General features: G+C 40.1%; 1 protein-coding gene across 1 annotated transcript in view; it reads right to left on the reverse strand.

Annotated features, from left to right (window-relative positions):
• Window positions 1–17,620, reverse strand: part of TAFA1 (TAFA chemokine like family member 1) — a 511,119-nt gene that overhangs the window by 101,732 nt on the left and 391,767 nt on the right. Inside the window, exon 3 of the mRNA XM_034997249.1 lies at window positions 12,274–12,414. Coding sequence (XP_034853140.1) covers window positions 12,274–12,414 — 141 coding nt within the window. The remainder of the gene's footprint in view (window positions 1–12,273; window positions 12,415–17,620) is intronic.

The following is a 17,620-nucleotide window of genomic DNA, read 5'->3' on the forward strand; positions in this document are numbered from 1 at the left end:
TTGCTCTGGATTAGACTTTGACTTGAGGGAATGTTGTGGCTGGTTTGATCTTCTATCCAGACCACTCAAACTTCCTCCAGATCGGCAATAAGGCTGTTTCCCTTTCTTATCGTTTATGTGTTCGCTGGAGTAGCACCTTTAATTTCCTTCAAGAATTTTTCCTTTGAATTCACAGCTTGGCTAACTATTTCATGCAAGAGGCCTAGCTTTCTGCCTACCTTGGCTTTTGACACATCTTCCTCACTAAGCTTAATCTTCTAGCTTTTGATTTTAAGTGAGAGATGTGTGACTCTTCTTTTCACACTTCCTTTCAATGACTTAGGGGTCATTGTAGGGTTATTGATTAGTCTAATTTCAATATTGTTGTGTTGCAGGGTATAGGGAGGTCCAAGAAGAGGGAGAGAATTGGGGAACCAGAGTGGGTCTGTGGAGCAGTCAGAACATACACATTGCAGAAGTGTGTTGATGTAAACAGGTGCCCAGCATAAAGCAAAACTGGTGTGTAGGCACCAAAGGAGATGATGAATGATAACTTCTGAGTGGGCACATGCAGGCCATTCTAAATTTGAAGAAATGGGACCTTCCTTTGAATGAGTGGCTGGTTAACCATGCAATCATTTTACCACCCTAAGTAATATTGAGTCCATTGAATTTACCATTGAATTCTTTAAATGATGCAATATTGAGGGACACCTGTCTGGCTCAGTCAGTAGAGCATGCCACTCTCAATCTTGGGGTCATGAGTTCGAGCCCCACATTGGGTGTAGAGATGACTTAAGAAATAAAATAAATATTTACAGTTGGTAGATCTTCTTGTTGGATAGACCCTTTAAGTATGATATAGTGTCCTTCAAAGCAAAGCTGGGGGCATCACAATTCTGGACTTCAAGCTCTATTACAAAGCTGTCATCATCAAGACAGTATGGTACCGGCACAAAAACAGACACATAGATCAATGGAACAGAATAGAGAGCCCAGAAATAGACCCTCAACTCTGTGGTCAACTAATCTTAGACAAAGCAGGAAAGAATGTCCAATGGAAAAAAGACAGTCTCTTCAACAAATGGTGTTGGGAAAATTGGACAGCCACATGCAGAAGAATGAAACTGGACCATTTCCTTACACCACACACAAAAATAGACTCCAAATGGTTGAAAGACCTCAATGTGAGACAGGAGTCCATCAACATCCTAGAGGAGAACACAGGCAGCAACCTCTTCGACCTCAGCCGCAGCAACTTCTTCCTAGAAACATTGCCAAAGGCAAGGGAAGCAAGGGCAAAAATGAACTATTGGGACTTCATCAAGATAAAAAGCTTTTGCACAGCAAAAGAAGGTCAACAAAGCCAAAAGACAAGCGACAGAATGGGAGAAGATATTTGCAAATGACATATCAGATAAAGGGCTAGTATCCAAAATCAATAAAGAACTCCTCAAACTCAACACCCAAGAACAAATGATCCAATCAAGAAATGGGCAGAAGACATGAACAGACATTTCTGCAAAGAAGACATCCAAATGGCCAACAGACACATGAAAAAATGCTCAACATCGCTTGGCATCAGGGAAATCCAAATCAAAACCTCCATGAGATACCACCTCACACCAGTCAGAATGGCTAAAATTAACAAGTCAGAAAACGACAGATGATGGGGGGGATGCGGAGAAAGGGGAACCCTCCTACACAGTTGGTGGGAATGCAAGCTGGTGCAGCCACTCTGGAAAACAGTATGGAGGTTCCTCAAAAAGTTGAAAATAGAGCTACCCTATGACATAGCAATTGCACTACTGGATATTTACCCCAAAGATACAAATGTAGGGATCCGTAGGGGTACTTGCACCCCAATGTTTATAGCAGCAATGTCCACAACAGACAACTGTAGAAAGAGCCAAGATGTCCATTGACAGATGAATGGATAATGAAGATGTGGCATATATATATATATACACACATATACAATGGAATATTATGCAGCCATCAAAAGGAATGAAATCTTGCCATTTGCAACGAAGTGGATGGAACTGGAGGGTGTTATGCTGAGTGAAATAAGTCAATCAGAGAAAGACATGTAATCATATGATCTCACTGATATGAGGAATTCTTAATCTCAGGAAACAAACTGAGGGTTGCTGGAATGGTGGGGAGTGGGAGGGATGGGTTAGTCTGGTGATGGGTATTAAAGAGGGCACATACTGAATGGAGCACTGGGTGTTATACCCAATGAATCATGGAACACTACATCAAAAACTAATGATGTAATATATGGTGATTAACATAACATAATAAAATTTAAAAAAATAAAATAAATAAATGATGCAAAAATGAAAGTACCAAATGATATCAAGGATTATAAGTGAGATAGGTAGGTTGGGGAAGGTGAGCGTGTTCCACCAACGTCCTAGCTGGGTTGGAAACTTAGTTTTATGTAGTTGGTGCATGAAATTTCCTTTCTGTGTCCACTCCACCGATTAGGGAGTCCAGGTCTCTCCTCTCACTCCTGGAATTCATTAGCATCCTGGAGGTTACCTCTGCAGCATGGAAGCCTAAGGAGGCCTTAGGACACTGGTGATTATGACTCCTGTTGGACAATCAGGGTTCAATATGCTAGATGCTGTTTGTGAATGGTTTTCCTGGGAAGGCAACCAAAAGGATATGAAGAGAGTGTGTTGAGCTATCAGGTACAGTGCTCTCTTGGCTGGTGATTGGATAGGTGAGTCCATAGGTGGTGACACACATCTCTAGTGGTAGTGGCAGATAGCCTTGGCTCCGGTGGACCACATTTTTCTTACCCAAGTGTTCCTTTCTCCCTCCCTAAGCTGACTCATCATATTACTCTGAGGACAGGAATAAATGAACCCTTCCATTACATATCTGAGTCTTGGAATGGCTTTTGAACTTAAACACCAAATATTCGGGCCTCTATTCTCTGGTTAATGGGTGATTCATGTTCTGTTGTTTGGGTTGGGTCTGGTCCTCAAAAATCCCAGTAGCTTGGGTGGATTGAGGAAGACATCATTAATTTTTCAAAATATTATTCATCTGCATAAATTTCTACACAGTCTTCAGAAGGGGACATAAGTTTTACCGTATCCTTAGATGAAGTTATCAGAACCTTCCACAAAGAAATGTACAGATATCCTCAGCAGCTTCCAGTGCTATTGCAGAAAGACAGGGCTATAGATTTTCCTAGAAGTGTGAAATAATTCACAAGGCTTGCTCATTATTCATATGGACAGCACATTAATAACACAGAACCCTGAAATCTTGCCTTATCTAGGCTGAAGCCCAGCTAGAGGGATGGGGGAGGAGCTGACTCCTTAGATTTAGAACAACATTTTTCCCCCTTTCCGAAAAAAAATAAGAATTGATTAAAAGTGCTCTCATATCAGACAAGAACGGGTATTTGAAAACACCTAAGCTTTTTGGAAATAATGGAAACCGGTGGCTTTGGAGCTACTTTCGGGAAATTTCCTTAATGAATTTGGAATTCTGTGTAACCAAATACATTCTGAACTAGAAAAATGACAAGAGTTTGGGGTGTGTTGTACCATGATTACACACACACACACACACACACACGTGACATACATACCACTACACATATTTGTGTACAGAATTTTGTACCTCCCAAGTAGCTACATTGATTGACATTAAAATGGGATTTACTATATTTATGTCCAAGTACATGCACTAAATATACTTTCACATATAGTTTTGCCATGGAAGTGAGATCAAGATCCTTAGAGGATTTCTTAGATGATACCCAGATGCATGAACCTGATCCTATTGAAGAAATGGAGGGCATTATGTATACAAGAATCGTTGCTAAATAAAGTCACTGTGCACAGTTATAATGCATGTAATTTGTATTATGTTCCCCAAACATCTAGTCTCATTATAAAATTACCTATTTATCTTCTTCTCTTTTGGTGAACCAAATAAAGAAAAGTGGCTAACTAACTGAGTTTGTAAGCTGTCTATCACAGAGTATGATTTATATATAATTTTTCTCTCCTGCCTCCTTAACACTGGGTATTACCAAACTTTTTATCTCTGCCTATTGGATTGATGAAACACTACATTTCAGTGTTTAATTTACATTTCTTCAATTGAGTGACATTGAATGTTTTTTTCCATGTTTATCAGCCATTTTCTTACACACACACAAAAATACAGGTTCAGACCATTTTTTAAATTATATAACAGCCTTTTTTGTTTTTTGTTTTTTATAACAGCGTTTTGATTTATCAGGTTGTATATGTGTGCATCCTGTGTGCAAAAAAAAATACAGGTTCAGACCATTTTTTTAATTATATAACAGCGTTTTGATTTATCAGGTTGTATATGTGTGTCTCCTGTGTGTGCATGGATATTTTCTATAAGGACACACAGAAATCTGGTGACAGTGGTTGCTTCTGGCAATGAAGATGTGAGAGAATCAGTGGGCAAGGGGAGGAGAAGAATTACTCTTATTTTCCTTTCTTGCCGTTTTTGTGTATGTATATTCCTATTTATGCCAGGTTATATATATCAAAGAGTAATTTTTTCCAGAAAATTAATTTTTTTTATTTAACTTGAGAACAGTAGGGAAATGACTCTGAGCCAGGAGGCAGGGATTCCCTTGATCTTTAGGGATCCGGCAGGTCACATGAATGGGCCAGAGCCAGGTTTCATAGAAAGGGGCGAGGTCTGTGCATACTGGAGTATCCCATCCAAAGGCACACAGTCCATTTCACTACTCTGCCAACCTAAGGAATAGGTCTGAAGGTACTTTCTGTGGCTGGGCTGTCAGCTGGAAACTGCTGCTTTAAACTTAAAAAAAAAAATGACATCCCTTCTTAGTTTCAGAAGTATGGGGATATCTGAAGACTGAATTCCTGTTCTCTTTATTATGCAAAGAAACAAAACATAGAGACAGACCTTTTATTAGATGGTACAAAAAGCTTTGACAGTTCTTCTACATCCTTCCTCTCATTCCTCCTGCTAATGCAGACTTGGATCCCTCACATACCTGGACAGGATTAGGTGCCAAGGAAGGAGCAAAAGAACATTTGTATGTAATTTAGAAATTACGCCTGAATGTGCCACAATGTTACTAATGATGCTCTAGTAGACCCTCTTCAATAACAATAGAATCTGTCTTCAGAAATGCCTCCTGATGAAGTCAACTGAGCTCACCATCCCGTCTATTAAACAAGCTAGAGTCTGTGTTAAGGAGGGCATGTACTGCATGGAGCACAGGGTGTTATATGAAAACAATGAATCGTGGATCACTACACACTACATCAAAAACTAATGATGTATTGTATGATGACTAACATAACAAAATAAAATAAAATTAAAAGAAAGAAAGAAAGAAAGAAAGAAAGAAAGAAAGAAAGAACGAACGAACGAACAAGGCAGGCATCAAACAGATGGTAATGAAGGGACCCCAGACTGCCGCTGTGTCGTGTATCCCTGATCTACCACAGCGATTCATTATCTTGGTATTTCATTGTGTGGGGACGACAAGTAACAAATGGCAGAACCAAAATAGGTCATCTTCCCTGTCCTCTAAAACATCTAATATTTGTGAATAAAAATAAGGGCTTAAGCTTTTTCATACAATGTTTGCTCTGGAAGGTCCCTAGATGATTTCCAAACTGTAGTTCAGCCTGACATGTCACAGAGATATTATAAATCACATTACTACCAAGACCTGTTGTGCAATGTTTGGTTAGCCAGTGTTAAGAAAAAATACTGAGCTATTGGCATAGGAATTATCAATCAGTCTCAAAAGGGATGTATTTGAGAATACATCCCTGGAAACAAAAACAAAGACATAGTCTATATAGTCTATACTAACATGGCCTGAAGTCCAGTTCATGGAACACTGGGTTTATAGGGCACAAGTAAATGTTACAGAGAAAAAGGTTCTCTAGTCAAAGAAGTCTGGGACATAATGGGTCCAAGTTCAACAAGTTTCTTTTCTGCAGAACTTCTCAGAGGCTTTCATATGCTATCATATTTTGGATGGCTAAGAAGGGGCTATTATACGCGGTATTTCTCATATGTATTTCATACTACTCTATAGAAAACTATTGCTAAATTTCAAATTTCCTTCAGTTCTCAGACCTTTTTCTCCACCATGGCTGTCTCTAGAGACTACGACGTTATGTGGGCAAGAAAATTTTATCATGTATTTTCCAAAGGAGCAATCTCCAGAAGCAATTTTTAGATATTTGGGTTCTGGAATCTCATATAATGCAACTTGAAAAAAAATTCCAAGTCTCAATCTACCAAATAAATCTTATTTTGTTAAAATTAGTTATAAACTGTGAAAGTGAATACAAACAATTGTTTGGAAAAAAATGAACGAAGCCATTTTATAGATAGATGTTTTAATCCTTTTAAGCATTCCTTGTCTCATCTCCCTTTGATCACTTTTTTCCTCTGAACGTTCCTTTCCTTGTTCCTCTTTGTGTGTCCTGTCTCCCTGTCTCCTTCCCTGTAAGTCTAACTGTTTTTCTGCATCTGGGTCTCTGTGTATCTTGCTTGCTTGGTCTTACCTTATAGGTTATGTATGATGAGTCAAGAGCAAAACATCCTCTTATATGGTGGGGTTTTGTTTTCACAGAAACAGGAAGGAGTATGAAGATTTTTTCATTATATTAACTATACACTAATCCTAGTGACAAACAGAAAATGTGGGATTTCTATAGTTGTGAAAGTTAAAAAGTTCTGTGATATAAGCTAGTCACTTCTGGCTGATATCCAGTATAAAAAGACAAGAACACCAGGTCATGTTTGTAGCAATCAGTCAGAGAAATGATCAGAATTTACACTGAATGAAAGGAAAGGCCTATGAACTTATCATGTAGACTTTTCTTAATAAGAGTGATGCTCAAATCCAGAGAGAATTATGAGAACTTCTCTACAAACCAGTACTTATAAGGATGTTTTTCACATATTTTTCTAAGTCGCCAGTAGACATAAATTGCATGAGAATAAAATCCTAAATAGAGAAAACTGCATGAGAATTTCTCCATAAAACAGTCATTTTGTCCCTCTATCCCTTAAACAATGATGCTTCAGTCATTCCATATAACGGAAACCATTATTTATAAAAATGCTTCTAATTACTCAATGGCCATGACCTCAGAAAGGGCAATTAATCAGTCCTGTCTGACACAAAAAGGGGAAGGAGCAGGCATGGCCTGAAGGACCGAATGTTTCTGAAAATATGCACATGGTTGGACTTTCTGCCCCTTCTCACCCAGGATTTTGGTATCTTACACGAAAGGCTTTGGAATAGAATGTGTGTTTTTGCTACATCCTCGTCTGCCCACACTTGGTAAATAGGGCCCTGGAGTCAGAGAGCCCAGACTGGACTTCTGGATCTGTCATTACTGGCTGCGTGATTTTGAGCAAGTCACAGATTTCCCATGCCTCAATTTTCTGACTGGCAAAATGGAATAATAGGAGACACCTTTGGGAGTTGGGGTTAGAATTAAATGAACGTACAGACTTGAAGGACCTCAAAGAAGCGTACAGGGTAAGCCTTCAAGAACATTTTGGCCATCATTTTGATTATTGTTAACAAAGATAGTAAGGAAGGCACCCTTCTCTAGGGTTAGAGAATAATTAACAATACACGAGATGGTGTGAATCAGTGTAATGACTTAATATCCGGTCAGAATAGTGCTAGGCACATGTGCAAGAGTATAATGCTTTTCAAAATATTTATAAATACCTATCACAATATTTAAGCTGTTGAGTGTTTTTCTTTGGTATTTTCACTTATTAAGCAATAGAAGATCATTCTTTAAACTCAAAGCCCACTCTTTAAAAATTTCTCCCAAAATCCTGTATTCTATTTTTGGATAAGTTGCTAAGATTACACTGAAGACTAAAATTTATGTCCCATTTTGAATCATCTGGTCTCTGATTTTGAATCTTAGAATAATAGAATATATGCTTATTTTAAAATCATAGCTGTTTCTCCGGTTTCGAAAACACTGTGGAAGGCAAGTGACCTGTAATTTCAGAGGCAAGTAAATAACAGCAATTGGAACAGTTACATGGGAAATGCACTATGTACAACAGGATATATGTTCAGGACAAATATGGTATATGGATTGTCAACCGCTGTCATGGGGAGAAGCTGGTTTCTATCCATTTTTAGGCTTAGAAAGGGAAATGCATGAAACACTATAAATATGTCCAAGTGGAGGAAATGGTTAGATAAATGAAATTGTATCCACCCCTGAAACCCTATACAGCTATTAGAAATAATGTTTTTGAAGAATATGTTTTAAGTTGGGGAATGTTTGTCATATGGTAAATGAAACAAGCTGTCGATAAAAGAGTACTATGACATTTTAGTTTAGTAAAATACCTGCCATGTGAATTTCTTTCTTTTTTTTTTTTTTAAAGACTTTATTTATTTTTCAACAGAGAGAGAGACAGTGAGAGAGGGAACACAAGCAGGGGGAGGGGGAGAGGGAGAAGCAGGCTTCACGCGGAGCAGGCAGCCCGATGCGGGGCTCGATCCCAGGACCCTGGGATCATGACCTGAGCCAAAGGCAGACGCTTAACAACTGAGCCACCCAGGCGCCCCCCATGTGAGTTTCTTTTTAATGATGGTTAAGCCTAAATGGACATGTACGTGTTTTCTTACAAAATAATGATAATCTCTGAGCAATAATATTATGTGTGCCTTTAATGTATGGATTATTTCTACAGTTTTCAAAATTCCTATAAGAAACACACATTCCTGAAGCTGACTCACCAGCAATAGTGATATCCAGGATAATTAGTTAGAAGCAGTTCCAGGAAAAGATGGTGGCTACAATTAAAATGCAACAAAACTTTGGAAAACAATGTGCCTTTCTAAGCATTACCCACACTTACTAGTAAAATAGGAAAGAGACACCAACATTTAGCGAGTATGTAACGGGAACCAGATATTACGCAAAACAAACTCTACACATGACTTCCTTAATCCTCACCACAAGTCAAAATAATTATCATCTCCATTTCACAGCCAAGGAACAAATTAAAAAGCATATGTGACTTGCCCAAGGTAATTCTATTAGTAACTGATATAGCTGAGTTCCACTCATGTCTGTCTAATTGCACAGTTCATGATCTTAATAACTACACTGGAATTATTAATTTATGTCTGCACTTCCTTTTTCATTTGCATGTAGAGATTTGGGCCATAAAAAAAATTTTGATCATAGCAGCACTTTTCTCATGCATGCCAATGGATTCAAGGATTTTAGAAGAGTGGAATGCTATAGGTTCACACCATAGAATACTCTATAATTTATTGACTTTTGCTTGGAAGATAGGGACTAATAGCCCTCTTGCCTGAACCTACCACACTAAAGAATTCAGTTTCCAAAGTCAAATAAACTTGTTCTGAGAGACAGAATATTCCCATTATGTGGCTGAGCTTCTCATAGAAACTTAGGGCCAGATGCCATTTCCCCCTCTGCCAGAATAAACAGTGTATTGCTCTTTATGTCTTACATCCAAATCCTGAAGGCAATTCTAATTCTAGATCATTAGAAAAAAAATGAACTGGAAACAAAATGGAGATTCATAATTAACAGACTCGAGGCTTTCTTTGGCAGACAGCTTGAGAAACTATCATGGCTTTATAATGTTCGTTGGCTTCAAAGGCCAAGAGTTTCCTCCTACAAGTGAAAAAGTGGCATTTCTAGTCTAACTGCTTGCCTCTCCTGCATTGGAGGAGATGTGATGTTGACTGTGATCTGGAACAAATAAATAACCATAAGCGCAAATTTTCAACCTCAATTCCATTGACATTTGGGGCTGTGTAATACTTTGTTGTGGGTGCTGTCCTGTGCATTATAGGATGTTTAGCAGCATTGTTGGCTTTTACTCACCAGATGTGAATAATATCCCCCTAATTGCAAGAGATGTCTAGATCAAAAATGTCTCCAGATAGTGCCAAATGACCCCTGAAAATGTACTAATTGAGAATTTACTGATAATAGTATATTCCCAAACTTGGCTTTTTCTCATCCTTTAGAAAAATTAAAAAAAAAAAAAAAGCTTGACCTTACCATGGTACACAATGGTAAGGTGAACAAGCCCCATGTACAGCTCTCTGGCTATGGTTGATTGGGCAAAGGTTAACATGTGACACAAGCTGAGCCAGTTATATTTGGTCCTTTTGGAGAATGCATTTAAAACACAGGAGACGAGTCAAATATATTTGGGCTGTATTGTGATGCCATATGAGATTGGAGTTGGCATCATGGAAATAACAGCTTCACACCAGCCCATAAGTTATAGGAATTCGAAAGCTAAAATCTTAGAAGAGGGAACCAGTCCACACAGAGGAGAAGGAGGGAACAGAGATCAGAAAGAGTGTGTCCCATGAACAAAGAAAACAAGATGGCGGCTGCTGGCAGAATTTATGGATTCCATGAGGTTTCTAGGAAATGGACTCCCCAGGATTCTTCTCTTTTCTTAAAAAAAATAACTTTCCTTGGTCTAGCTTGAGTGTGTTTCTCTTTCTAACCACCATACTTCATAATGAAAACATAACACAAGCCAATCTAGAAGGTGTCCTGCTTTATCTGTTTCTAGAGGTAGAACAATGGATTCTAAGCCAAGAGATTTGGGTTCTGTTTGCTACTGTGTGACCCTGAAAAATGACTCACTTGAGTCCTGATTTTCTTACTGAAGAATCTGAACATCACCTCATACTTGGCTCTAAAATTATGAAAGATAGTGATGGGGAGAGATACTTATGGTCCTTTTGAACCTTGGACTCACTATTAGCACATATAAAGTTGTTTTAAAGATGGTGGTCAAGACTTGGTAATACCGTCAGTTACTCTAGGCTTAAGAGTCAGTAAAGCAGAGGAGGGGCCTGGGGCTCAGTCGGTTAAGCATCTGCCTTCAGCTCAGGTCATGATCTCAGGGTCCTGGGATTAAGTCCTGCATCGGGCTCCCCACTCAGTGGGGAACCCGCTTCTCCCTCTCCCTCTGCTACTCCCCTCTGCTTGTACTCTCTCTCACTCTCTCTGTCAAATAAATAAATAAAATCTTTAAAAAAAAAAGTCAGTCAGGCTACAGCTTGTCAGCCATGGGACCAATGGAACATTACATAACCCTTCTAAGCCCCAGTTTTTTCATGTTTAAAATAGGAGGAAAAGTGTATCTGTTGCAATGATCCCTGTCTTCTGGCCTTCAAGTCCTTATAGCTCACTCCCACACTGAATGGGGATGACTTAAATAACCAACCGGATATTGTGGAAATAGTGAAGTGTAACTTCTGAGGCTAGATTATAAAAAAGAAGGCCACTGTGGTCCATGCCAACAGCCATGTGAGTGAGCCATCTTGAAACCATCCTCCAGCATCAGTCAAGCCTTTAGATCTTGACTGCAACTGCGTGAGAGACCCAGAGCCAGACACACTCAGCTAAGTGGAATTCCTGACCCCCAGGAGCTGTGAGAGAATGTTTGCTGTTGCAAGCTGCTGGGGGTCATTTGTTACACAGTGATAGGTAACTGTTCTAGGATCCTTGGGAGGAGTAAATAAAATAATGCATGCGAAGTGTTTAGGACAGTGCTTGGCACATGGTGAATATTCAGAGCACCTCTATTTGTTTATGAATGCATGTGAGGCACCCAGAGCAGTTGTCTGGCATAGAGTAAATGCTCATTAAATATGCATTGAATAAATGTTATCTTTGGTACCATTGTCACCATCATCATTATATAAAACCTCAATCCAAAATCACTTCCCAAATGAGCTGGACCCTACAATTTCTTTTTCTTTTTTTTTTTTTTTAAGATTTTAGTTATTTGAGAAAGAGAGACAGACGGAGATAGTGAGAGAGAGCACAAGCAGGGAGGAGAGGGAGAGAAGCAGGTTCCCTGCCAGGCAGGGAGCTCGATGAGGGACTCGATCCCAGGATCCTGGGATCACAACCCAAGCCAAGGCAGACGCTTAACCAACTGAGCCACCCAGGTGCCCCTGGACCCTTCAATTTCTTGACTTGAGAAATTATTTTACCTTAACCTTCTCTAAAAAACAATAAAATAAGCCATGTGAAAGTCACAAAGCCAGAGAAGCAAGAATTCTAACTATGCTGAGGACTGGCATTTGTACAACCTTCCAGCGCTTTGGATGCACCTTGTTGGTTATCCTGAACCATATATAGGTGAAACAAAAAAATATATATATCTATTACAGACAGTGAACACCTAGATAAACACCTAAAGAGAGATGTAAAACCAGCTACTTACCATCAACACAGGAAGGTCTGTTTCTTGTCGTGCCAGCCACTTTTCCAGGTAGACAGGAACACTTGACTGTTTGCGACCGCTCCTCGATGCGATTCTTATTACAACATCTGTGCGCGGCAATCACTTCACATGTCCCTCCTTCTGGCAAGAGAGAAAGAACAGGGACACTGATTAGAAATAATTCAGTGGCCATTAAGGCCTGTGGGGGTATGTGTGGAGGGGCTGGGGAAAGTGAGAGAAAATACAGAAAGAGTGTTCATGAAGCATAATTACCGCAGGACTCTCTCCCGTCCACTCTCTATTAACATCTATTTACACATGTCTACAAGACCATATGCTAGGTATGCACAGTCCTGGAGAAGACAGGTATTACAGCACCATACTTCAAATGCAACAAAGAACCCTGATGAGGGCGCCTGGGTGGCTCAGTTGGTTAAGCGACTGCCTTCGGCTCAGGTCATGATCCTGGAGTCTGTGGATCGAGTCCCGCATTGGGCTCCCTGCTCGGCAGGGAGTCTGCTTCTCCCTCTGACCCTCCCGACCCTCCCCCCGTCATGTGCTCTCTCTCTCAGTCTCCCTCTCTCAAATAAATAAATAAAATCTTAAAAAAAAAAAAAGAGCCCCGATGAATAGCCCTCAAGAGGTGATGGTTCTAGGCTGTATATACTGAGAAGCAGTGAAGCAACGCATGCCTGGAGCTAACACAAAATAAAGAGTCTACCTGATTTAAATGCATTATATTATGGGAGCTCACTCCTGTGTTATCTTTCCATTTAGAATTCTCTGAGCTCCCTCCCACTAATGACAAGCAACTGACACGCCAGTCATACAGAACCTGCAGTGGGTGGCAGGAAGGCTGCCAGAAAATTAACTCTCCCTCCCACTGCCTGCTCACTCTCCAGGGGGCTGAATAAAAAACCTAGTTGGGGAGTCATTTGCCAAATCCAGATCCCCCATCCAAAAAATGGTAGAAGGAATAGCTGGAGAAAATAGGTATGTGCTTTAAATGGCATCTCAAATTACAGAGCTAGGCATATGGCTTCACTTAATTGTTACAGGTCAGCCATGCATTCAACATTTATTGGCAACATAATGTATATCACTCTCCACTAGGTTCTTAACAGGTGAAGGGTTGGGTCTGTCTGAATGTTGGTGAGCATTCAGGTGGCTCTTGACAGCATGCAGGACAGTTCTTTAGGAACACAAAAGATACTCCAAGTGACTGGAGACCAGGAATTAACTTTCTCAATATCAAGTTTTATGTTCAGGAAGGATATATTTTATTTATTTATTTATTTTTAAGATTTTATTTATTTGTGAGAGAGAGAATGAGAGACAGAGAGCATGAGAGGGAGGAGGGTCAGAGGGAGAAGCAGACTCCCTGCTGAGCAGGGAGCTTGATGTGGGACTCAATCCCGGGACTCCAGGATCATGACCTGAGCCGAAGGCAGTCGCTTAACCAACCTAGCCACCCAGGCGCCCAGGATATATTTTATTTGACAAGAATGGACTCAGAACATTTAGGATTCAGTTGGCATAAATTCAGCAAGCATTTGTCAAGCAATCACTATATACAAGTTACTGTGTTATAAGTTGTTAGAGACATGTGTTCAGCCCATACATGGTGGGCCTTAGGAAACACTGGAGAAAAAGAGGAGGGAAGGAAGAGAGGAGACAGGAAAGACCGAAGACCCAGCTTCATCCTATCCTGAGAATCCACAATATAATGCAGTAATTCTCAATGCAGGGGCAGGAATGGGCTTGATTTTGCTATCCACCCTCCCCACCAGTGACATTTGGAAAAATCTGGAGACATTTTGAATTGTCATTACTGGTGGATGGTAGGTACTCTTGGCATCTAGCAGGTGAAGGCCATGGATGCGCTAAAACATCCCACAGGGCACAGGGAAGATCCCACACCAAAGAACAATCTTGTCCAGAATGTCATCAGTGCCCAGGTTGAGAAATCCTGGTTTAATAGGAAAGAAACACAAGAATCTCTGCTTCAAGGCAGACTAATTCTGCCTCCCCTCAACGGGAGGGCAGAGTTTGGGCTTTAGAGTCAGCCTCTTTCAGTCTGAATCTCAGCTCTGCTACTTACTGAGTGCTTCAGTTTCCTCATCTGTAAAATGGGAATAATATTAACACCTGCCTCACAGGGTTGCATGATGATAAACCAACATATGTATAGGGGTTAGCATTGAGCCTGATACATAGTAGAGAGTCCATATGTGCTACCTATGATAATATCTGGCCATCATGATATATTTCCTTGGGAATGTCACCCTCCTTTCTGCCTCAGTAATTGTGCAAATATGGTTTCTCCTAGGATATTCCCTCTTACTCCTCATCCTTCTACCCACCACCTACAACTCAAATGCACTCACTAACCCTTCTTTGAACTCAGTGCAAAGGTCAGTTCCTCCAAGAACATCTCACTCCCACCACTGCTCATTCTCTTGGCACTTTACACATTTCCTCACCGAACTGTATCCACGAGTCTGTGACCACAGGCAAATTGAAAGCTTGGTCAGGGCCAAGGTTAGCCTTATTGTCAACAACTGCTGTAGGTACACTATAACTGTTGGTTGAATGAATGAAGAAATAAGTGCATTAACTTAAAATTAGCACCACAAAGCAAGTACCAAGTTCTGTGGACATAGGTCAAAGGAGATACCCATTTTTTTTAAAGAATTCAAAAGTCTTCTTAAGTTGGGAGATGAAAGGTTGAACTTCAACAGGCCATGATGAAGGAAAAGCATTTCACTAATGTGAAAGTTTGGGGCATTTTTAAAAATATAACCTTTTAATTAATTATAGAATAGTCTTAGATTTATAGGAAATTTGTGAGGATAGTACTGTGAGTTCCCATATGCCACAGCCTATAATTTCCTATTTTTATTCCACTAATATTAACATCTTATATGAGTATGCTAGTTTTGTTACAATTAATGAACCAATACTGATACATGATTATTAATTAAAGTCAATGCTATATTCAGATTTCCTTAGTTTGTATCTAATGCCTCTTTTTCTGTTCCAGGATACCATCCAGCATGCCACATTACATTTAGTTGTTTTATCTCCTTAGGCTTCTTCTCTTGGCTATGATAGTTTCTCAGACATTCCATCCTTTTTGATGACCTTGACAGTTTTGAGAAGTGTTGCTCAGGTTATTTTGTAAAATGTCCCTCAGGTGTTATTTATCTGATGCTTTTCTTATGATGAGACTAAGGTTATGTGTTTCTGGAGGAAGACCACAGAGGGAAAGTGCCATTCTCATCACATCATATCAAGGGTACATACTATCAACATGACTTACTACTATTGAAGTTGACCCTGATCACTTGGCTAAGGTAGTGCTCGTCAGATTCCCCCACTGTAACAGTACTCTCCTCCTTGTCTTTCCATACTGTCCTCTTTGGAAAGAAGTCACTATGTGCAGCCCACACTTAGGGAGTAGAGAGTTATGCTCCGCCTCTGTGAGGTTACAATATCTACTAAAGTTACTGGGAATTCATCTGCATGACAGATGTGTCTCCTCCCTCCCATCTACTTACTTATTTAATCATTTATATCAGTATGGACTCACAGAGTTTTATTTTACACACTGGGTTATAATCCAATACTACATTAATTATTTTGTTGCTCAGAATTGTCCAGCCCTGGCCACTGTGAACTCCTTCAGTTGGTTTCTGTGTCCTGTCTCCCTGTACTGCCTGCACCCCTCACCTTTTTTGAGCACTTCCTTACTTTCTAACTCTACAAGATGCCTCAGGCTCATCTTGTATGTTTCCTACCCCAGTCCTAGAGCCAGACTTCTCTAAGGAGCTGGTCAGGGCATTTAAAAAAAGATGTTAGAGTAGATGGAAGTAAGGACCTGAAATTGGAGAAAACTTCCCTCTCCAGAAAGAGTACTTGGTGTGAGTCTTCTGTTTCATTGAGGCACTAATAGGGATTTTGAAACCAAGAACTGATAGGATCTAGATATTGTTCAAGAGTGACCCCCCCCCCCCCCGGGAGGAAGTGGAGAAGTGCAAGGTGGTGAAGCAGAAGAAATAAAAGGCCAACGCAAAATTCTGAGCAGAAAGTAAGGGGGCTTGAATTTGGAACATGGGAAGAAATTCACACTGTTGCCACATGCCCTTCATTGGGATGAGAGTTAATGAAACAATAAGGCTAATCACACATTACACTCCTCAACCCAGATACCTGCAATCAGGTTGCTTTAACTTGTAATTGTCAGCTCTAAGTACCCTTAGTCAATTCAGTAATTGCTGGTTCTATACTTCATGAAAATAACACCAATTTTAAAGTTACCACTTGGTTTTAATATAAGACTAGAACAACATTTATGAATGAATGTGGTACAAGCTATAGAAAAGCTTCTAGGATACATCTTGAATCTCATTTGACTTATAGTTAAGTCAATGACAGACATGCCAAATCATCCAAATCACTGCCCTGAATTAAACAATGTGGACAATGAGGTGGCCACTGGAGGCCCAAAGCCAGTCTCTCCTAACACTCTTGTAGATGAGCCAAAGGAACAGTTCTGGGTCGGCTCAGTGCTCACTGACATTTACTGAATTCTGATTGGATGCTGGGCACTGTACCTGGCACTCTATCTACATTATTTATAAAGCTCCTAGCAACTGCAAAAGTTTTTGTCCCCACCTAACAGATGAAAAGCTGAGACTCAGAGAGGTTGAATAACATGCCCCAAATTATACAAGTATGAACTGGTCTGCTGGACTCCACAACTTTGTGTTTGTGCGTCTTGTCATGAGTTGTCATTCTTTGTTGATAAAGAACTTCCAAAAGGGAGTCAACACTTTGCTTACAAAGGTTATCAAGGTTAAATATCCAACTCACCCTTCTTCCCTCAATTATATTCTGACCCCATTTGCTACCACCCTTCCCTCCATCGCTCTGCTCCATGGACACGGGTCTCCTTGTAGGTTATTGCCTGAACATGGCAGACGTGGTCCCTCTTGAGTGTTACTCTAAAATCAGGTAGGTGTTGCTCTAAATAAGAAGCTCATCTGGTCTTCTTGACAAGTTGAACTGTGCCTCACCTGGGATATGGCAAATCTATGGCTCCCCCCTTCACTCTCTCCACATCTTTGCCCAAATGTCATTTTTTTTTCAGAGTCTCACTTGACTACCCTATCAAAATCATAATTCTCTTAGAAAGCATTCATGATCTCCTTTATTTTGCTTCACGTCCTTACCTGTGTCAGCTCCAGAACATTTGTGATTTTCAATTACTATATGTAATTAATGTATTTATTATCCTTATTGTCTCTATGTCCCCCTCCCCCCAATATAACCATCTCAAGGACAG

This window comes from Mirounga leonina, unplaced genomic scaffold, assembly GCF_011800145.1.
Source record: "Mirounga leonina isolate KUSES-001 unplaced genomic scaffold, KU_Mleo_1.0 Mir_94, whole genome shotgun sequence".
NCBI classification, from domain to species: domain Eukaryota; kingdom Metazoa; phylum Chordata; class Mammalia; order Carnivora; family Phocidae; genus Mirounga; species Mirounga leonina.